Genomic DNA, 22,775 nt, shown 5'->3' on the forward strand with positions numbered 1-22,775 from the left:
TGCAGCAAAAAGATGGATGCAACCAAGGTGCCCATCAACGGATGAATGGGTAAATTATGGTATATTCACACAATGGAATACTACGTATCAGTAAAGTACAGTGATGAATCTGTGAAACATTTCATAACATGGAGGAATCTGGAAGGCATTATGCTGAGTGAAATCAGTCAACTGCAAAAGGTCAAATATTGTATATGACCACTATTAGAAGAACTTGAGAAATAGTTTAAACCGAGAAGAAAATATTCTTTGATGGTTACGAGAGTTGGGCGGGGGAGGGAGAGGGGTATTCACTAATTAGATGTAGATAAGAACTATTTTAGGTGAAAGGAAAGACAACATGCAGTTCAGGAAAGGTCAGCACAACTGGACTAAACCAAAAGCAGTTTCCTGAATAAACTGAACGTTTTGAAGGCCAGTTTAGCAGGAGCAGGGGTTTGGGGACCATGGTTTCAGGGGACATCTAAGTCAATTGGCATAATAAAATCTACTAAGAAAACATTCTGCATCCCACTTTGGAGAGTGGCATCTGGGGTCTTAAACGCTAGCACGTGGCCATCTAAGAAGCCTCAATTGGTCTCAACCCACCTGGAGCAAAGGAGAATGAAGAACACAAAAGACAGAAGGTAATTATGAGCCAAAGAGACAGAAAGGGCCACATAAATCAGAGACTGCATCAGCCTGAGACCAGAAGAACTAGATGGTGCCCGGTCACAACCGATGACTGCCCAGACAGGGAACATAACAGAGAATCCCTGAGGGAGCAGGAGAGCAGTGGGATGCAGACCCCAAATTCTCGTAAAAAGACCAAACTTAATGGTCTGACTGAGACTAGAAGCACCCCGGTGGTCATGGTCCTCAGACCTTCTGTTAGCCCAAGACAGGAAGCATTCCCGAAGCCAACTCTTCAGACATGGATTGGACTGGACAATGGGATAGAAAATGATACTGGTGAAGAATGAGCTTCCTGGATCAAGTAGACACGAGACTATGTTGGCATCTCCTGTCTGGACAGATGAGAGGGCAGAGGGGGTCAGAAGCTGGCCGAATGGACACTGAAAGAGTAGAGGGAAGGCGTGTGCTGTCTCATTAGGGGGAGAGCAATTAGGAATATATGGCAAAGCGTATATAAATTTTTGTACAAGAGACTGACTTGATTTGTAAACTTTCACTTAAAGCACAATAAAAAATTAAAAAAAAGAAGAGTTCCAATCTCCCTCCAGCCTCTCCAACATTTGTTATTTCCTGTTTTATTGATTCATGAGAGTAATGCTGGGGTCAGAGGGCATCTCATTGTGGTTTTGATTTGGATTTCTCTAATGGCTAGAGATGGTGAGCATTTCCTCATGTGTCTGTTGGCCTGTTTTTTTATCATTTCAATATCTGAAAGCCTTGGGGGTCTACATTTTTTTTTTTCCCCTCTCCCTCATGCTGCACCATTTTATTTATAATATAGAAATTCTGAGGACCTAAATTAGGATTGCTTTTTCCAGACAGAATTTTAATTTGCCTTTTCTGGGAACCGTGGGAGCTACCAACTGGGGACCATTCCTACCCTGTAGTAGGAATGTTCCAGGATTAGTAGTCCAGTTCCAGGTCTATTATTGGCATTTGTATCCAAGGACAGTCTTAGGATTACCAGATTTTTGTTAAAAGATCAGACATGGTTTTTATTGCTATCACTTTGAATTCCTTAATGAAACATGCTGTTATTTTAAGTAGGTAAAATATATTATTAGAATAAGACTCAATTCTGAGTATCTACTGTAAATGTGGGCTTTGCTCACTACATTACCGTAACTGGGCTCTGAGTGGCTGACAAACTCGGTCTTCTTGGGAGCGAGGAGTTGAGAACTAGGAGAAAACTAGAAAATTGGAGGGTATGCTTGAAAATAGTGAGGTATGACAGCTATAAAACATGGTCTAACCTGTATTCCATGGCACAGCCTCACTACAGAACTGCTGCCGTTGCCTGAAAACTACCTTTATCATTTTTCTCCCAAGAGAAGAAGGCAAACTTTTATTTTATGCTCCTGCAGCTACTTCTCTCTCTTTCCAGTAGCCTGTTTCAAAGGTGGAGCTCACTATTTCCCACAAAGACCTAAGAGGTTTTTTGATAGCCAGTATTGCTTTATTCATGACTCTTTGTTCCTCCACTTACTCAGTAAATTCACTTAAGGTCACAATTTCTTGATAAGCTAAGGAGCATGTTTTTTAGACACGAAGCTTCCAAAAAACATTTTCCCTTTATAATCTTGACTCTTCTACTTTAAAATCTTGTTCTAAGGTTGACCCTGCACAAACTTCATTTTTCAATGAGAACAATGATTGTTAATACATACTATGTTCAGGCTCTGTTCTAAGCTCATTACATATACACTCATTCAATTCTCACAATAATCCTAAAACAAAGGTATTTTGATTATCCCCACTGTACCAGCAAGGAAACTGAGGCACAGAGAGTCAAGTAACCCAAGTCTCTCATAGCTAGAAAGGGGCGGGACTGACAGCTGATCCCAGCCTGTCCAGCTCCAGAGTCTGTCTCCGCTAGTACAGACTATATATGGCCAAGACCAGATTCACTGTGTGTGATGGTTTGAGTCTCTCTAACAACATAGTGAAGCGTAATACTTTCATGGGGAAACCAGGTCCAACCACAAGTATATTTATTCCTCTGAAAAGAGTATACCATCTTTCAAATTTTAAGTTTTATTATCGTCCGTCTCTGCAGTTTTCGCGCTCTTATTAAGCTGGATTATGAATCCCAGACACAGCAGAGCAATCCACCAGCACCACCACTAAGCAGGCCACAAATTTATCTTTTGCCACAGAGCAAGAATACACTTAAAATCAATTCAAGAAAACAGCTTTCAGTGTTCAGAGCAAAAGTTCCCGTATCCATCTGTCAGGTACTCCAATGCCTCATGGCCCCTTCTTTAATTGTCTAATTCCCAGGCCAGTTTCTGTTAATAGTCTGAAAACAAGGAACCGCCCAAGTGAGACATCCCTTCAGAACACCACTGAAAATATATTAAACATGGAGATACCCCAGATCCCTGTTACCAAACATTAAAAATGCTTTATAGTACGACATAGCTATCCTTGGAGACAGCCTATTATGTTCTAATGCTTAGTTTCTGTTTCCCCCTTTTGATCATATCTTCAATTTCTTCTGAGAGCTTTCCTTTGAAGTCATTTAGTTCTATTGCTTTTAATTTCTTTTGATACTCCAGTGGCAAACCATTCTCTTTCGCACCCAGGCAAATGACCTAGAAATGGTTAAAACAAACAAAAAACCCTTTTAGTTAGGAGCATAATTTAGTTTAACATACCACAGCTTTATATGTATTATCAAAGCATGAAATATCAGCCTTCAGATACCTTTAGAATAACTCTAGAACAAACAATTATAGAACAAAATAGAGATAATAGTCATCCTTCTCACAATGAGCATGAATGTATAGAGTTTTTAAAGCCACATGATGTATTCCTGTGGAATGTTAGGACAAAAATATATCTTATGGATACAATAATGGTTTCTAATTGCCTAGAGCAACAAGTTTCTAGTGGCGTAGTGGTTAAGTGCTATGGCTGCTAACCAAAAGGTCAGCAGTTTGAATCCGCCAGGTGCTCCTTGGAAACTCTATGGGGCAGTTCTACTCTGTCCTGTCAGAATCGACTCGACGGCAGTGGGGTTGGTTTTTTTTAGAGCAACAGAGGAAGAAGGAGACTCAGGAATTGCAGAAGGAAATGGTTTGTAGGTCTAACTGCCTCCATGAACTGACTCCCTTGCCATGAGACCAGAAGAAATGGATGGTGCCTGGCTACCATTACTGAACAACAGATGGATCTTTTTATTTTTTATAGCGACCCTATAAGACAGAGTGGAACTGCCCCATAGCGTTTTCAAGGCTGTAATCTTTATGGAACAACAGATGAATCCTGCCTGATCAAAGGGAGGAAAATTGAAGAACTTTAAATTCTTATTAGAAACAAGACCTACTGGACACATTGAGACTGGAGGGACCTCTGAATCTACAGCCTGGAAACAACTTTTAAACCATGAGCCGAAACTGTCCCATGAAGTCATCTTTAAACTAAATAACAATTTAGCTCAATAAATAAAGAATGTCTGTCTTAAGCATTGTGCTCTATTTGAGAATTACCTATAAAAGACTGAAAGGACAACAGTAACTAGAAACCACAGATGAGAACTTTTAGGGACGGAGAGTATGATAATGGTGAAACAAAGGGGCAGAGATAGTGAGAATGAACTGTACATGTAAAACTGTGGAAGGCATGTGTGTTTTGCTGTGTATATGTCCACCGCCACCACCACCAAAAAATCTGTGTCTGTATCTGTCTGTCTATCCATCTGTATGTGTGTATCTTACGGCATAGAATTTGCATGAACTTTTAAGAAAAAACACCATTCTTCAAAAAGGTTGTTAAGTTTGCAGGGTGCAGTTTCCGTTTCAATACTGGCATCTGCTCTTGCCCTGAATTAGGCACGGGCGAAATAATGAACGGCCGCTGTGTTCAGCGGTGCTTCCAAGGGCCACACCAGGTTAATTTCTTTAGGCCCCAAGGTAGAAAATGCCAGATCAGGCCCGGGAACTGGGCCACCTATCCCAGGCGCCATGTCCTGACTAGAGCTAAAAACAAGGACCCTGAGTTTGGATTTCTGAAAAGGGATGCTGGGGTCCCTATCCCACACCCTTTTCCTGTGCCCAATTCTGAAAGGCGCTGGGACTTTTCTTTCTCTATTTAGAGATGGAAAAAATTTCAACAGTAGGAAAAATATTTTCATCCCCATAAAAATAAAACCTGGTGTTCATGAAATACTGTTTTCTGGAGGAAAAAAAAAAAGATTACAAAAAAGTATGTGTATAATACACCTATTAAAATATACTCAGACACGCTCTCTTCTACTTTCAAAAAATACATTATTTTTACCATTATATATATATATATATATATATATATTTTTATATATATTATATATATATATAAAGAAAATACATGTATGGAATTATGACTCACAGTTTCCTTCTAATTTTTAAAAGCTTTTTTAAAAAAATTTATTTATTTTTATTGTGCTTTAGGTGAAAGTTTGCAGCCCAATTTCTCATGTAAAAATTTATTATACACATATGGTTATGTGACCCTAGTTGCAATCCCTATAATGTGACAGCACACTCACCCTTTCAACCCCGAGTTTCCTGTGTCCATTCAACCCGCTCCTACCCGTTTCTGCCTTCTCATCCCACCTCCGGACAGTAGCTGCCCATTTAGTCTCGTGTATCTACTTGAACTAAGAAGCACACTTTTCACGAGTATTATTTTATGTTTTATATACTCCAGTCTAATCTTTGTCTGAAGAATAGGCTTCGGGAATGGTTTTAGTTCTGGGTTAACAGGAGTCCGGGGGCCATGTCTCCGGGGGTTCTTCTAGTCTTAGTCAGACCATTAAGTCTGATCTTTTTACGTGAATTTGAGTTCTGCACCACACTTTTCTCCTGCTCCATCAGGGATTCTCTGCTGTGTTTCCTGTCAGGGTGGCCATTGGTGGTAACTGGGCACCATCTAGTTCTTCTGGTCTCAGGCTGATGGAGTCTTTGGTTTATGTGGTCCTTTTGTTTCTTGGGCTAATATTTTCTTTGGGTCTTTGGTGTTCTTCATTCTTTGCTCCAGGTGGGTTGGAACCAATTGATGTATCTTAGATGGCTGTTTGCAAAGCTTTTAAGACCCCAGATGCCACTCACCAAAATGGGACACAGAACATTTTCTTAATTAACTTTGTTATGCCAATTGTCCTAGATGTCCCCCAAAATGATGGTCCCCAGGCCCCCGCCTCTGCTACTCTGTCCCTCGAAGTGTTGGTTGTGTTCAGGAAACTTCTTAGCCTTTGGTTTAGTCCAGTTGTGCCGACTTCCCCTGTATTGTGTGTTGTCCTTCCCTTCACCTAAGATAATTCTTCTCTACTATCTAGTTAGTGAATTCCCCTTTCCCTCCCTTGCCACAGTTATAGCCATCAAAGAATGTTTTCTTCTGTGTTTAACCCTTTTCTTGAGTTCTTATAATAGTGGTCTCATACAATGTTTGTCCTTTTGCAACTGACTAATTTCAGTCAGCATAATGCCTTCCAGATTCATCCATGTTGTGAGATGTTTTGTGGATTTGGCATTTTTTTTTATCGTTGCATACTATTCCATTGTATGTATATACCGTTATTTGTTTATCCATTCATCTGTTGATGGGCACCTAGGTTGTTTCCATCTTTTGCTATTGCAAACAGTGCTGCAATGAACATGGATGTGCATGTATCTATTCATGTGACAGCTCTTATTTCTCTAGGATATATTCCAAGGAATGGGCTTGCTGGATCATATAATACTTTCATTTCTAAATTTATTATTTTGTGTTTTTTGAATTAATGCCAGCCTTCCTAGGGTGAGATGGTATCTCATTGTAGTTTTGATTTGCATTTCTCTAATGGCCAATGATCACAAGCATTTCCTCCTGCTATCTGTTAACTGCCTGAACGTCTGCTTCGGTGAAGTGCCTGTTTATATCCTTTGCCCATTTTTTAATTGGGTTATTTGTCTTTTTGTTGTTGAGGTTTTGCAGTATCTTACAGATTTTAAAGATTAGACCCTGATCAGATATGTTGTAGCCAAAATTTCTTTAGTGTAGTCTTTTGATGAGCATAAGAATTTGATTTTTAGGTGCTCCCCGTTATCTAGTTTCTTGTCTGATGTTTGTGCTTTATTAGTTATGTTTTGTATTCTGTTTATGCAACATATTAGGGCTGCTAGTATTGTCTCCATTTTTTCTTCCATGATCTTTACTTAGATCCATTTTTAGTTAGTTTTTGTGCATGGTGTGAGGTATGGGTCTTGTTTCATTTTTCTGAAGATGGATATCCAGTTATGCAGCACCATTTGTTAAGAGACTGTCTTTTCCCCATTTAATGGACTTTGGGCCCTTGTCAGATACCGGCTGCTCATAGGTGGATGAACTTACGTTTGGATTCTCAATTCTGTTCCACCGGTGTATCTACCTGTTTTTGTAACAGGCTGTTTTGACTACTGCGGTGGTATAATAGGTTATAAAATCAGGTAGTGTAAGGCCTCCCACTTTGTTCTTTTTCAGTAATGCTTTATTTATCTGAGGTCTCTTCCTGTTCCATATTAAGTTAGTGATTTGTTTCTCCATCTCATTAAAAAATATTGTTGGAATTTGAATTGGTATTGCATTGTATCAGTAGATCACTTTGGGTAGAACTGACATTTTCACACTATTGAGTCTTCCTATCCATAAGCAAGGTATGCTTTTTCACTTACGTAGATCTCCTGGTTTCTTGCAGTGGTGTCTTCTAGTTTTCTTTGTATAGGTCTTTTATGTCTCTGATTAGATTTATTCCTAAATATTTTATTTTCTTGTTATTGATTTGGTGATTTCCTCTTCAACGTTCCCTTTGTTGGTATAGAGGAATCCAGCTGATTTTTGTATGTTTATCTTGTATCCTGATATGTGCTGAAACCTTCTACTAGTTCCAGTAGTTTTCTTGTGAATTCTTTGGGACTTTCTGTATATAAGATCATATCATCTGCAAATAGGAATACTTTTACTTCTTCCTTATCAATTTGGATGCCCTTTATTTTTCTTGCCTTATTGCTCTGGCTAGGACCTCCAGCACAATGTTGAATAAGAGTGGCGATAAAGGCCATCCTTGACCGGCTCCTATTCTCAAGGGAAATGCTTTCAGACTCTCTCCATTTAGAATGATGCTGGCTGTTGGCTTTGTATAAATGCCCTTTATTATGTTGAGCAATTTCCCTTCTATTCCTATTTTGCTGAGAGTTTTTACCATGAATCAGTGTTGAACTTTGTCAAATGCCTTTTCTGCAATTCATAATATCATGTGGTTCTCGTCTTTGTTTTATTTATGTGATGGACTACATTAATTGTTTTTCTAATGTTGAACCATCCCTGCATACCTGGTATGAATCTCACTTGATCATGATGAATTATTTTTTTGATATGTTGTTGAATTCTATTGGCTAGAATTTTGTTGAGGATTTTTGGGTTTATTTTCATGAGAGATACTGGTCTGTAATTTTCTTTTCTTGTGGTGTCTTCAACTGGTTTTGGTATCAGGGTTATGCTGGCTTCACAGAATGAGTTTGGGAGTATTCATCCTCTTCTATGCTCTGAAATACCTTTAGTAGTAGTGGTGTTAACTCTTCTCCAAAAGTTTGGCAGAATTTTCCAGTGAAGCCGTCAGAGCCCTGGCTTTTTTTTTGTTGTTGAGAGTTTTTTAATTACCTCTTCAATCTCTCCTTTTGCTATAGGTTTATTTAGTTGGTCTACCTCAGTTTGTATTAGTTTAGGTAGGTAGTGTGTTTCTAGAAATTCATCCATTTCTTCTAGGCTTTCAAATTTGTTACGAGTACAATTTTTCACAGTAATCTGATATAATTCTTTTAATTTCACCTGGATCTGTTGTAATATTGCCCATCTCATTTCTTATTCCGGTTATTTTCTTCCTCTCCTGTTTTTCTTTTGTCAGTATGGCCAATGGTTTATCGATTTTGTTGATCTTTTCAAAGAACTAGCTTTTGGTCTTGTTAACTCTTTCAATTGTTTTTCTATTCTTGATTTCATTTTTTCTGCTCTAATTTTTATTTCCCTTCTTCTGACGCCTGTGGGCTTCTTTTGCTGCTCTGTATTTGTTCGAGCTGTAGAATTAATGTTTTGATTTCTGCTCCTTCTTCTTTTTGAATGTGTGCGTTTATTGCTATAAATTGACTTCTGAGCACTGCCTTTGCTGTGTCCCAAAGGTTCTGGTAGGATGTTTTCATTCTCATTTGATTCTGTGAATTTCTTTATTCCGTCCTTGATTTTTTCTATAACCCAGCGATTTTTGAGCAAGCTGTTGTTCAGTTTCCATGTATTTGCTTTTTCCGTTATTGATCTCTACTTTTATGGCTTTAAGGTCAGAAAAGGTGCTTTGTGATATTTCAATATTTTGGAATTCTGTTAAGGATTGCATTGTGGCCTAATATGTGGTCTACTCTGGAGAATGTTCCATGTGTGTTGGAAAAGAGTGTATACTTGGCTGCTGTTGGGTGGAATGTTCTGTATATGTCTGTGAGATCAAGTTGGGTGATTGGGGCATTTAGATCTTGTGTCTTTATTGTGCTTCTTTCTGGATGTTCTGTCCTTCACCAAAAGTGCTGTGTTGAAGTCTCCTACTATTATTGTGGAGCTGTCTATTTCTCTTTTCAATGCTGTTAGAGTTTGTTTTATGTACTTTGGAGCCCTGTCACTGGGTAGGTAAATAATTATTACAGTTATGTTCTCCTGGTGTACTGACCCTTTAGTCATTATATAGTGACCTTCCTTAGCCTTTGTTGTGGATTTTACTTTAAAGTCTATTTTGTCAGAGATTAATATTGTCATTCCTGCTCTTTTTTGAGTACAGTTTGACATATATTTTTTCCATTCTTTGACTTGTTTGTTAATGTCTTTGAGTCTAAGGTGTGTCTCTTGTAGGCAGTATATAGACGGATCATGTTTTTATTACCTGTTCTGCCACTCTGTCTCTTTATTGATGCGTTTAGTCCATTTAGATTCAGCGTAATTATTGATAGGTATGAGTTTAGTGCTGTCATTTTGATGTATTTTTCTGTATGTTGTTGACAGTTTCTTTGCTCCACTTAATTTTCTGTGGTGAGTCATTTTTCTTTATGTATTTTCTTTTCATCTTTTTCATTGTTGCTTTTGTATCTGCTGAGTCTTTATGTTTTCCCTGTTTTTTATTTTGATGTGTAGGATTGTTAAGTTTTCTTTGTACTTACCTTAATATTTACCTCTATTTTTCTAAGTTCAAATCAATCTTTTATTTCTTGATATCGCCTTGACTTCTCCATATGAAGTATCTATGACCATGTTATTTAGTCCCACATTTTTGTTTTAATGTTGTCATCTTTTATATATTGATGTCTCTTTTTCCCTATTTTCAGTGTTTTAGCTTTGATTTATTTTTGTGACTTCCCTATCTGGGTTGATATTTGATTGTTCTGTCCTGTGTTCTAGTCTTGGGTTGTTATCTGATGTTATTAATTTTCTATCTGGAGGACTCCGTTTAGTACTTCTTGTAGTTTTGGTTTGGTTTTTACAAATTTCCTTTAACTTCTGTTTTTTTTTTTCTGTTTATCTGGAAATGCCTTAATTTCGCCATAATATTTGAGAGGCAGTTTTGCTGAATATATAATTTTTGGCTGGCAATTTTTTTTCCTTCAAGGCTTTATGTATGGCAGCCTCCATGGTTTCTGCCGAGTAGTCAGAGCTCAGTCTTATGCACTCTCCTTTGTAGATGACTTTTTGTTTATCCCAAGCCACTCTTAAAATTCTCTCTTTATCTTTGGTCTTGGCAACTTTGATTATAATACGTCTTGGTGACTTCCTTTTGGAATCTGCCCCGCATAGGGTTCAATGAGCTTCTTGGCTAGATATCTTCTCGTCTTTGATGATATCAGGGAAGTTTTCTGTCAACAAATCTTCCAACAATTCTCTCTGTATTTTCTGTTATCCCCCCCTTCTGGTACTTCAATCACTTGTACGCTATTTTTCTTGATAGAGTTGCACATAATTCTTAGCATTTCTTCATTTTTTAAAATTCTTTTATCTGATTTTTCCTCAAATAAATTGGTGTCATGTGCTTTATCTTCAGTTTCACTAATTCTGACATCCATTGCCTCAATTCTGCTCCTATGACTTTCTACTGATTTGTCTAATTCTGAAATTGTATTGTTAATCTTTTGGATTTCTGTTTGCTGTCTCTCTATGGCTTCTTGCAGCCTGTTAAATTTGTCAATATGCTCTTATACAAACTTCTTTAGTTCCCCTGTTGCTTTCCTCCATGTGTTCCTTGGCTTGTTCTGCATTTTGCCTGATCTCTTTCCTGAGCTCTTGAAGAGCTCTGTATATTCATTTTTTTAATTCTACCTCTGGTAATTCCAAGGTCTTATCTTCCTCCAGGAGGTTTTTTGGTTCTTTGTTTTGGTCACTTGCTAAAGCCATCTTTATGTGATCTGATATTGACTGTTGTCTCCAAGCCATCAATAAACTATTATATTTATTTATTTTATGTTTGCTTACTGTGTCCTAGGTTCTTGTTTTGTTTTGATATGCCTAAATAGGCCGGTCATGTGAGCTACTTTGATTATTGGCATCTTGGAAGGTCTCACTTCCTGTCACCAGGTAGTTAGACCACTACCAGGTATGTCAGCCCAGGAGTCCATTTACTTTTCTTGTGTGGATTCAGCTCAGGTGTCCAGGTCATCAGTCACAGAATGTGTGGTACAGGCTCTCACCTACAGCCCTAGACAGGCAGGGCTACATAGGGGTGATTGGAGCAGGCACAGGTATCTGGATGCAGTAGGGGTTATATACTGAGCAAGGTAGGGCGCTGATGGCTGCCCCTGAGTACCTGGGTGGAAGGCATGTCCCTGTTCCCTCGAGCACACCAGTGGGTGGGTTTTGCAGCCAGACTTTGGGCACCCAATAACATTGGCTATAAGGACTGGGAGGCACCATTTATTCTCGAACCTCTGACACGGGTGGCTAGGTGGAATGGATGGAGCCACTAGTCTTCAGGCCTCTGATGTGGGTAAGTAAGGACCCTGCTTAATGGGCAGGACAGTGTCAAATGTCACAAATCTGCCACTCCCCCTTAGCTGTTGCAATTGAAAACAGACTTCAGGTATATACCCTTTTGTACTGCGCTAATTACAGCCTATGCTGTTGAAATGGGCTCACGAAGGTCTAGGCAGTGGCGGAAGACATTCGAAGTCTGTGGACCCCTTATGCTTGTGCCTAGGCAAAGGGCTGTGCCTGCCTTGAGTTCTCGGCTTAGGGAAGCTGGCAGGTTATTCTTCCCTGTTTGTTAATTTGTTCCCTCTCCAAAACCAGGAGAATGGCTGGGGCACACGATGGGTCCCACTTCTGGCCCAGGGGGCATGGCAATCACCAAAGCTGGACCAGGACCGCAGCAGGGCAGGGAGGTGGCAGGTAAATGGGAGAGTGATACTTCCCAGAGGAGAGAAGGGGTTTTTTTTTTTTTTGATCCCACGTGGTAGGTTAGACACTTGAACTTAACTTTTGCAGATTCAGCATTGCTTTCCCCTGGTTCTATAGGCTTGCACAGACGCTGCACCACTTGGTTTCTCCGGATGTGGAAAACACATCCTGAGTGCCCCTACTTACCTCAGCCAGCATGTGCCAGCCAATCCACCCTGCAGGCTGCCAGCCAGGTCAAGTTTGGCAAATCCTTGCTGCTTCTGAACTGTCTCTCCCTCCCCTTGCCACTCAGTCCAACTCTTCAACTTTGTCTTTGATGTTCAAGGCTCTTAGATTGTCATATATAATTGATCCACTTGTTTTTTTTTGGTCTTTGTTGTAAGAGGGACCACAGGAAGTATCTAACTACTCTACTATCTTGGCCCCACTCTTTTTTCCTTTTTAATAAACAAAGTTTTAGAAACAGAGTTCTATTATTACACATAAGTCTGTACAATATTTTTGAATTTACAATTTAGGTAAATAACTCATTTTTGCATTGAAAAACATATTCATGAAAATCAGTTGTAGACTTTAAAACACATAGCCTTTTAAAAAACAAAACAATTTTTAGTTTATCTCCGCAGTGACAATTAAACAGAAATCTTTGTAAGCAGCTCACCATTTTATACTGTGGTGACGGGGGTGCACTCACGTAGTTTTTCATCTGATAACTTCGACAGGTTATTTCTTTTTTTTCTTGAGTGTAAACTTTAACTTCTATTGGAACATACATTCCACTGCTAACCCCTTCTTGCCTGAAACCAGAACAGCCAAATTTTAACCAGAGTTGATTTACTCAATTTAGTTTACTGGGTAAGGTCTTTTAGTTAAGTTGGGGTACAGAATTGAAAACTATGTATAGAAGTAGTTGTTCCCTATGCATTCTGGGACATAATACATTTTTAATACTACCACATCAAAGGTAAACTTATCATTTGAATTAGAAATCCTGAGACTTAGTAATACTAGTATTACCTGGTATACTTCTAACAAATCTACATTTATCCTGCCTGAAAACATGCTTCAATGTAGTTATTTCAATCTTTATACCCCTTAACCATTGCTTTCTACACTACAAAAAATGGACTATGTGTTCTCACAGCAAATGAGATAAGATACCCACCCAGAGAAAAGAAGAGAAGATGGGTCATTCTTGTTGGTAAGTGAGGGAAAGTACGAAGCAGGCTAGAGAATCTGCTCTTCACATGTCCTACTTTTTCTCGGTCATTTTCTTTGTATTAAATGCTCGGCCACCCAACTCAAGAGAGTTCTAGTCATAAAAAGTATCCAAACATTTCAATATTGTTGCTGTTGTTATTATTTTAATTATCACTACTTGTTTACTGATCCAACTGCCATCTTAAAGAATTATTTTTTAAAAACTGGCTCAAAAACTGAACAGCTCCTCTTGGGATCAATAAACTATGTAACAACTGCAAAATTCTTCATGCCTTTTCACAATATGAAACTACAAAAAGAGATTTTTATAAAAGATAAATAAACAGAATGAAAAATAAGGGCTTCCACTGTTTACAGAAGAAATCACAAACATGCCCTCAAATCTCAGTCAGAGATTTTATACCGTTATGATACTTTTTTATGTCAACTGTAAAGTGTAAAGAATATGTCTACAGTATACTGTTTTGAAAAACCAATACGTATACATATACTCTTGCATATAATCTTTCTGAAATAGTAATTATTTAACTTAAATTAGAAGTCACCTACTTATCCAGAGAACTTAAATTGCTTTTGTTCACTTTCCATATTACTCCCCACACTTCATCTCCAGGACTTTGAAAAATGGTAGCTATACCTCCATGCCAAGTAGGACTTTGTTTGCCTTGGGGGTTGCCAAAGTCAAGCTTAAAATCCTAGAAAGAAAACCAGAATGATACAGTCAATATCCATTCAAATTCTAATTTTATCTTGACCTCCATGCAATTAAAACATTCAATAAACTCTGAGTGCTTTCTATGTGTAAGAAGCTGTGGGAAATACAAAGGCAAACAGACAATGACCCAGATCTCAAGGACAATTTTTTTTTCATATTTTTCTTTAAAAATGAAATGTATTCTGAACATGTACCGTATCTTAATATAAACAAAAGATTTAAGGGGAAAAGATAGAATAATCCCAGAGCCTTAACACAATTGTTTTCATTTTCACAAATTATTTTCCAGTCCACTCACATACACAAATATTTTTGATTAGAGGCAATTGTAGTGAACATAATTGCTGAAGCTGGGTAATGGCTACAAGGGGGTAATTATAATATCTGCTCTACTTTTTAGGGTATCCTACCATCATCATATACTACCATATTTGCCATAAGGGAACTGGCATTTGAGGATGATTCACACACTTAAGAACACTCATCTAATATTCATAAATTACTAGCATTTCTATAATAATCATAACCAGAGGTACCACTTACTGATAAATTACTGGGTAGTATGCACTGTGGTCCACCTTTTGTCAGTTTGTCCTACTGTAGTGGTTTGTGTGTTGCTGTGATGCTGGAAGCTATGCCATTGATATTCCAAAAACCAGCGAGGTTATCCATGGTAGACAGGTTTTAGCGTAGCTTCTAGATTAAGACAGACTAGGAAGAAGGACCTGGCAGTCTACTTCCAAAGAATTGGGCACTGAAAACCTTATGGATAGCAGCAGAACACTGTCTGATATAGTGCCGAAAGATAACCCCCTCAGGTTGGAAGTCACCCAAAATATGACTGGGGAAGAGCTGCCTCCTAAAAGTGGAATTGACCTTAAATATGTGAATGGAATCAAGCTTTCAGGACCTTCATTTGCTGATGTGGCACGACTCAAAATGAGAAGAAACAGGAGCAAACATACATTAATAACTGGAATGTGGAATGTACAGAGTATGAAATCCAGGAAAATTGAAAGTTGTCAAAAATGAAATGCAACACTTGATAATCGATATCCTAGGTATTAGGGAGCAGAATTGGACTGGAAGTGGCCATTTTGAGTTGGACAATTATATGGTCTACTATGCCAGGAACGACAAATTCAAGAGGAACGGTGTCACATTCATTGTCAAAAAGAACATTTCAAGATCTACCCTGAAGTACAACACTGTCAATGGCAGGATAATGTCCATATACCTACAAGGAAGACGAGTGAAAACAACTATTATTCAAATTTATTAAGCAGCCACTAAGGCCAAAGATGAAAAAACTGAATATTTTTACCAACTTTTCCAGTCTGAAATTGATCAAACACGCAACAAGATGCATTGATAATTACTGGTGATTGGAATGAGAAAGTTAGAAACAAAGAAGGATTGGTAGTTGGAAAATATGGCCATGGTAATAGAAACGGCACCAGAGATTGCATGAATTTTGCAAGTCCAACGACTTATTCATTGAAAATACCTTTTTTCAACAACATAAATGGTGACTATACATGTGGACCTCACCAGATGGACCACACAGAAATCAAATCTACTACATTTGTGGAAAGAGATGATGGAAAAGCTCAATATCATCTGTCAGAACAAGGCCAGGTACTGGCTGTGGAACAGACCATCAATTGCTCATATGAAAGTTCAAGCTGAAGCTACAGAAAATTAGAACAAGTCCACGACAGCCTAAGTATGACCTTGAGTATACCCCACCTGAATTTAGAGCCATCACAAGAATAGATTTGACACATTAAACACTAATGACTGAAGACCAGACGAATCGTGGATGACATCAAGGACATCATACATGAAGAAGGCAAAAGGTCATTAAAAAAGCAGGGAAAAAAAAAAAAAACCAAAATGGATGTCAGAAGAGACTCTGAAACTTGCTCTTGAACTTAGAGTAGCTAAAATGAGTATAAGAAATGATGAAGTAAAGAGCTGAATGGAAGATTTCAAAGGGCAGCTTGAGAGGACAAAGTAAAGTATAACGAAATGTGCAAACACCTGGAATTAGAACACCAAGAGGGAAGGCACGCTCAGCATTTCTCAAGCTAAAAGAACTAAAGAAAAAAATTCAGGCCTTGATTTATAATATTGAAGGATTCTATGAGAAAAACACTGAACAACACAGGAAGCATCAAAAGAAAATGGAAGGAATACATAGTCACTCTACCAAAAAGAACTGGTTGATGTTCAACAGTGTCAGGAGGTAGCACAGGATGAAGAACCAACGGTATTGAAGGAAGAAGTCCAAGCTGCACTGGAGGCATTTGTGAAAAGCAAGGCTCCAGGAACTGATGGAATACCAATTAAGATGTTTCAACAAAACAATGCAGCACTGGAGGTGCTCACTCATCTATGCCAAGAAATCTGGGAGCCGGCTACCTGGCCAACAGACTGGAAGTGATCCCTATCCGTGCCCATTCTAAAGAAAGGTGATCCAACAGAATGTGGAAACTATCGAATAATATCATTAATATCACACACAAGTAAAATGTTGCTAAGATCATTCAAAAACAGTTACAACAGTACATTGACAAGGAATTTCCAGAAATCGAAGACAGATTAATAGAGGACGTGGAATAAGGGATATCATTGCTGATGTCAGATGGATCTTGATCAAAAGCAAGGAATACCAGAAAGATGTTTACCTGTGTTTTACTGACTATGCGAAGGCATTCAACTGTATAGACATAACAAATTATGGATAACATCGCGAAGAATGGGAATTCCAGAACACTTAATTGTGCTCGTGTGGAACCTTTAAATAGACCAAGAGGTTGTCGTTGGAACAGAACAAGGGGATACTTGGTGGTTTAAAATCAGCAAAGGTGTGTGTCAGGGTTGTATCCTCTCACCATATTTATTTAATCTGTATGCTGAGCAAATAATCCAAGAAGCTGGACTGTATGAAGAATAACGTGGCATTGGGATTGGAGGAAGACCCCTTAACAACCTGCATTATGCAGATGACACAACCTTGCTTGCTAAAAGTGAAGAGGACTTGAAGCACTTACTGATGAAGATCAAAGATTACAGCCTTTAGTATGGATTACACTTCAACATAAAGAAAACAAAAATCCTCCAACTGGATCAATAAGCAACATCATGATAAACGGAGAAAATATTGCCTTTAGTACAGATTACACTTCAACATCAAGAAAACTAAAATCCTCACAACTGGACCAATAAGCAACATCAGGATAAATGGAGAAAATATTGAAGTTGTCAGAGATTTCATTTTACTTGGATCCACAGTCAATGCCCATGGAAGTGGCAGTCAAGAAATCAAAAGACACATCGCATTGGGTAAATCTGCTGCAAAAGACCACTTTAAAGTGTTAAAAAGCAAAGATGTCACTTTGAGGACTAAGATGCACCTAACTAAAAAAAAAGCTCAAGCCATGGTATTTTCAATCACCTCATATATATAGGAAAGCTGGACAATGAGTAAGAAAGACCAAAGAAGAATTGATGCCTTTGAATTATGGTGCTGGCAAAGAATATTGAATACACCATGGACTGGAAGAAGTATAATCAGAATGCTCCTTAGAAAGGAGGATGGTGAGACTCTGGCTAACGTACTTTGGACATGTTATCAGGAGGGCCCAGTCCCTAGAGAAAGGCATCATGCTTGGTAAAGTAGAGGGCCAGCGAAAAAGAGATGGATTGACACAGTGGCTGCAACAATGGGCTCAAACATAGCAACAATTGTGAGGACGGCACAGAGCCAGGCAGTGTTTCATTCTTTTGTACATAGGGTGGCTCGGGGTAGAAACCCATTCGACGGCACCTAACAACATTCACTCTGTTGTGAGCTTTACATAGGCCATATTTTTTTTTTAATATTTTTTATTGTGGTTAAAATATACATAACAAAACATCTGCCAATTCACCAGTTTTTACATGTATAATTCAGTAAAGTTGATTACATACATCATGTTGTACAACCATCACCATTATCTTTTAGACTATTTCATTTTATCCTGACAACAACTTTATTATACCCATTTTACAGCCAAAAACTGCCTTAGAAAGATCAAGCAACTTGCCTAAGGTCTCACAAATAATAAGTAATGGAGCCACATTTCTAGTTTAGCTTCTTTTCTCATAGAAGTGTGCAATCAGGGGATAGGCTCCTGGGAAGATTAAAAAATTTACTTGGCTTGTTTGGTCTAGGAAAATTTCATTCCATCTTTCCAGAGCTGTTTCCTCAGTAATAAGATAAACGCTGGACTAGACAATAACCTAAGGCCCCTTACAGATTTATATCTTATCCCTGTCACCTTTATTTTTCTCAGAATCTTGTCAGACATTGCAGAAAAAAAGGTTGGCTCAAGTGACCAGCACCTTCAGTTGGAATAATGAATTTTTTCTAAGAGCAAGTACCCCTAACAGGACATCAGTAGATGTGATAATAGTTACAATCCACACTAGGGATTGGTTGTCTATTGCTAAATCCAGTAGACAATTTCCATTTCTCGTCTTCCTCTACTTCTCCACAGCTTCTGACATAGTTAACCACACTCTCCTGATCTGCCTCCTTCCTGACTTTCAAACTGGTCCTTGATCTCCTCGATTCCCTTTGCCAATTCCTCCTCCACTACCTGGCCTTTAAATATTAGGGTTTCTCAGGGCTCAGTCCAGGCGATTTCTCTATTCATTCAGCAATTTGCCTAAGACAATCTCATCCCCTCCAACGGCTTCAAACACCGTCTAATACTCGGATCGTCTTTAAATCCAGCCTAGATCTCTCTTCTGAGCTTCAAAAGTGCTTAGAATAGACCTAACACATAGTAAGTACTTACTAAGTAATAATATCTTTCTAATTGCTTGGATGTCTTCCAAGCCATCTCAAGCCCAGTATTTCAAACTGAACTTCTGATTTTCCCTCCCAAACCTGATTCTCCTCTTCTCTCAGTAAACATTACCACCACCCATCATGTTGTAACAAAACCCCTGTTATCTCTGATATCTTGATATCCTTGATACCTCCTCTCCCTCCCTCAACCTCCAAGCCTTAACAATGTTATCTCCTAAAACTGTCTCAAACCCTGACTTCCCCCAGTTCAGATGCCATTATCTCTGGTGTGGACTACTTCAAGAGCATCCTAACTGGGCTCCCCACATCAACCCTTGACCCCCCCTCCTTTCCAATTCATTCTCCATAGCAACCAGAATGTGCTTTCAAAGATGTAAATCTAATCTTTTATTTTCTTAACTTCTGCAGTGAGTCTAGAGTTAAAATCAGAGTCTCCCTTGGCCACATCCCCTCACTACACTGCAGCCACACTGGCTGGAAGATCTAGCTTCTTCCTTCTTCAGGTCCTTTGCACATGTTGTTCCCTTTGTTTTGTTTGCCCCCCACCCCCAATCATTCAAGTCGTGGCTTAAAAGTCACATTTTCTAAGCATCCTGTTTAGGTCAGGTCCCCCATTCATACGCTCTCATAGCACTTTTCAGGTCTCCTTTTAGGGACTGACCATACCTGTCACTGAATAATCACTTGTGTGGTATCTCGTCTCCCCTCCTCCTCACTCCAGACTGTAAGCATCTGAACTCCCTGTCTACATTTGGGGGATTCCCCACCTTATGAATGTAGGAGTTATGGAGTGTCAACGCCCACCTCTCATTTTAGAAGCTCCAAAGACCGGAAGGTGGTTCTCCCATCTTCACTTGCAGCCAGGGCATGGGCACATGGCTGAGATTTAGCCAATGAGACACCCACTTGGGGCTCTGAATTAGAAGCTAGCGCCAAAAGGACAGTCGAGACTCCACCCTGGTGGTGGTGGCCACATCTGGGTTTCGGGGACTTGCGGGCAGGCGCCAGTGCAGGCGGTGCTGGTGCTGCATGACGCAATATCCAAGCCCAGCAGTGGCTCGCTGGGCTGGTTCTGCCGTGTGATGCCAGCTGTATTACAGTTCCTGCGCCTCTCTTTGTGCCTGCCTGTTTGGTCAGCTCCTGCCTTCCTGGTAATTCTGTGAACTCTCCAACAGTCTTTCAGCACATTCTATTTCTGCTTAAATCAGCCAGGTTCTGCTGTTTGTAACTAAAAACACTGACAAGTATAAAGACCATCTTTGTCTAGTTCAACACTATCAAAAAATCTGCACATAATTTGTTTGCATCTCTCTCCTACAGACTGGAAGTTCCTCAAAGCAGTAACTTTACTCAGTCATCTTTGTATCTCTACGCAAGTGCTAAATGAATGAATGGAACTTACTTACTGTACAGCAATGATTTACTGAGGATGGTTACGTTCACTCAGTCACTCCACTAACTGAGCTCGGTGATTACTATTAATAAAACATGACTCCAGCTTTCAGGACCTCCCAGACTGGGAGCAAAAGAGAACAAAACAGATTTTTACAAGTGATAGGTGAGAAGGTGAGATAGCAGCTAATGAGAGGTAAAATGAGACCAGAAATGAAATCTGTCTATTGGATCCAGCAATCAATAACTAGTCCTAGCGTGGGGTATAACCTGGGTGACTAGTGACAAGTCCTGTAATAAAGGTATGTACAGAACAGAAGGCAATAAATTCCTCGACTTGGGTAAGAGAAGGCTTGTCAGAGGTACCAACTGTGAGGATGCCCATCAACTAGTGGACAAGAGAGAGAAGGTCAAATCTGTCATAACGTTAAACATATGTACAGAATGTGTACACATTAGGAGAAGGAAGCTCATAGCAACCTGATAGAGCACAGTTGCTGGGGTAGCACAGCTGAGTATATAAGTTCAACGTAGCCTCTTGAAAGGAAATGGAGATCAATTTGCCCAAGGGGACCCTGATGTACTCTTAGCAAGAACTGGTGGAAGATTAGATAGGAAACTTAGGGAGCAGTGAGTTTATGTTAATGTTGGAGGAACAATTCGGAAAAGGAGTGTAAGAATGGTTACACAACCTGAAGAATGTAATCAATGTCACTGAATTGCTCGCGTAGAAACTGTTGAAATAGTGAATGTTCTACTGTGTATATTCTCAACAACAAAAAAAATAAAAATTTTTAAAAAAGAAAGAACAACTGGATTACTGGCCCACTTCTGCGGAAGAGTGGCCCTGGTAAAGCGCCTTCTCTGAATTCTGGCTCATTCGTTTGTAAACATGAGCCCTAGTAGCGAGTGGTTAAGCGCTCTGCTAAAGGAAAGGTCGGTGGTTTGAACTCACCCAGCGGCTCCGCGAGAGAAACACCTGGCGATCTGCTTCCGTAAGGGCCGCTATGAGTCAGAACCGACCTGACAGCAACGGGTTTAGTTTTTGTTTTGTCTGTGAAAGGGGCACAACGTCCCCGGAGGGCGGGTGGAAGCGCACTGACCTGCAGGCGGGCCACGCAGCAGAACGCGGCCGAGGGGTTTTGGAGGTGGATCCTCTCTGTCAGCAGGTTGCTGCCGTAGGCGAAGTATAGAAAACTGGCCTCCTCATGCTCTCCGCAGACTCCGCAGTCCGAGTTCGCCATGTCCCACCAGACGCTTGCACGGCCCCAGGAGTCGAAAGCAGAGGTGTGAGGAGCTGGCAAAAGCGCTTTGGGTCCCTGACCCAGAAGTCTCACAGCTACGCTAAGCTTGGCAAAAAGCGGTTACCATTAGCTAGGCATGTCGGGAAGCGAGTATTGGCTGCTACACTCGGCAGACGTAAGCTGCACCCCTTGATTGGCCAAGTCCCACCCGCCTCCTCTCCGCCCTCCACTCGGACTTTGAACTACGCCTTCCGGAAACGACTCAGGCTGGTTCCTCATTGGACACGATCCTCCATTGTACCGCCCCCTTGCTCGTGGTTTCCTCTAATTGGCTGGTGGGCGGGCACTAGTGGTCGCTGCAGGGAGGGCGCCAGCGCCGGAACAGCTGTGAGCTGGTTTTGTGGGCTCAGCCTGAGGGCCGTGTTGCGAGGTTCAGAACCGGGTTTTCTCTCGTTTGACTTAGGGATCTCTGGCCAGATCTGAGGCGAAGCACCAACCCTGGCCACTTCCGCGACATTTCCACGACCCCGAAGCTCGCTCCGTCCCGTCCACCCTGTTTAAGGAGTTAGTTCGGACGGGTGTGTTCACCTACCGGCTGGTTCCCGCACCCCCAACCCTGTCCATCTCCCTCAGCTTTTCCGAGCACCCTTCCTTTCCTGGAGAAGCTCCTCTAAATGCCTTCCCTAATGGAAATATTATGTTGTTAGGTGCCTTCAAGTCGGTGCCGGCTCTTAGCAACCCTATATACAACAGAATGAAACACTGCCGGTCCTGGGTCATCCTCACAATGGATGTTATGCTTCAGACCATTGTTGCAGCCACCGTGTGAGTCTGTCTCCTTGCGGGTCTTCCTCTTTTTTGCTGACCTTCTACTTTACCAAGTATGATGTCCTTCCCCAGGAACTGGGCCCTCCTGATTACAAGTTCAAAATAAGTGACAGAAGTCTCGCCATCCTTGCTTCCAGGGAACATTCAGACTATACTTTCAGGACAGATTGTGTTCATTCTTCTGGAAGTTCAATATTCTTTGCCAACACCGTAATTGAAAGGGGTCATTGCTTCATTGGTCTTCCTTCTTCATTGCTCTTCTTTTGTGTACATCTGAGGCAATTGAAAACACCATGGCTTGAGTCAGCCATACCTTAGTCCTCAAAGTGACATCTTTCCTTTTTAGCACTTTGAAATGATTTTGTGTGTGTGTATGTGCTTTAAGTGAAAGTTTACAAATCAAGTCAGTCTCTCACACAAAAAC

General features: G+C 40.1%; 1 protein-coding gene across 1 annotated transcript; it reads right to left on the reverse strand.

Moving 5' to 3' along the window:
* Positions 1-2,693: 2,693 nt before the first annotated feature.
* Positions 2,694-21,688, reverse strand: GGCT (gamma-glutamylcyclotransferase). The gene is made up of 4 exons (XM_049893243.1): positions 21,383-21,688; positions 13,861-14,006; positions 12,752-12,887; positions 2,694-3,269 (listed from the first exon to the last, which is right to left on the reverse strand). The coding sequence occupies exons 1-4, from the start codon at positions 21,521-21,523 to the stop codon at positions 3,117-3,119; spliced, it is 576 nt and encodes a 191-aa protein (XP_049749200.1). The 5' UTR covers positions 21,524-21,688; the 3' UTR covers positions 2,694-3,116.
* Positions 21,689-22,775: the final 1,087 nt, after the last annotated feature.

Source organism: Elephas maximus, chromosome 8 (genome assembly GCF_024166365.1).
Source record: "Elephas maximus indicus isolate mEleMax1 chromosome 8, mEleMax1 primary haplotype, whole genome shotgun sequence".
In the NCBI taxonomy this organism is placed as follows: Eukaryota; Metazoa; Chordata; class Mammalia; order Proboscidea; family Elephantidae; genus Elephas; species Elephas maximus.

Excerpts from the sequence above, each read along its gene's own strand:
- GGCT (XM_049893243.1), bottom strand. The coding sequence starts at position 21,523 with ATGGCGAACTCGGACTGCGGAGTCTGCGGAGAGCATGAGGAGGCCAGT. Across the intron at positions 14,007-21,382 it reads GCTGCGTGGCCCGCCTGCAG|GATTTTAAGCTTGACTTTGG; the intron begins GTCAGTGCGCTT and ends TTTTCTTTCTAG. Across the intron at positions 3,270-12,751 it reads CGTCACCACAGTATAAAATG|GTCATTTGCCTGGGTGCGAA; the intron begins GTGAGCTGCTTA and ends AACCATTTCTAG.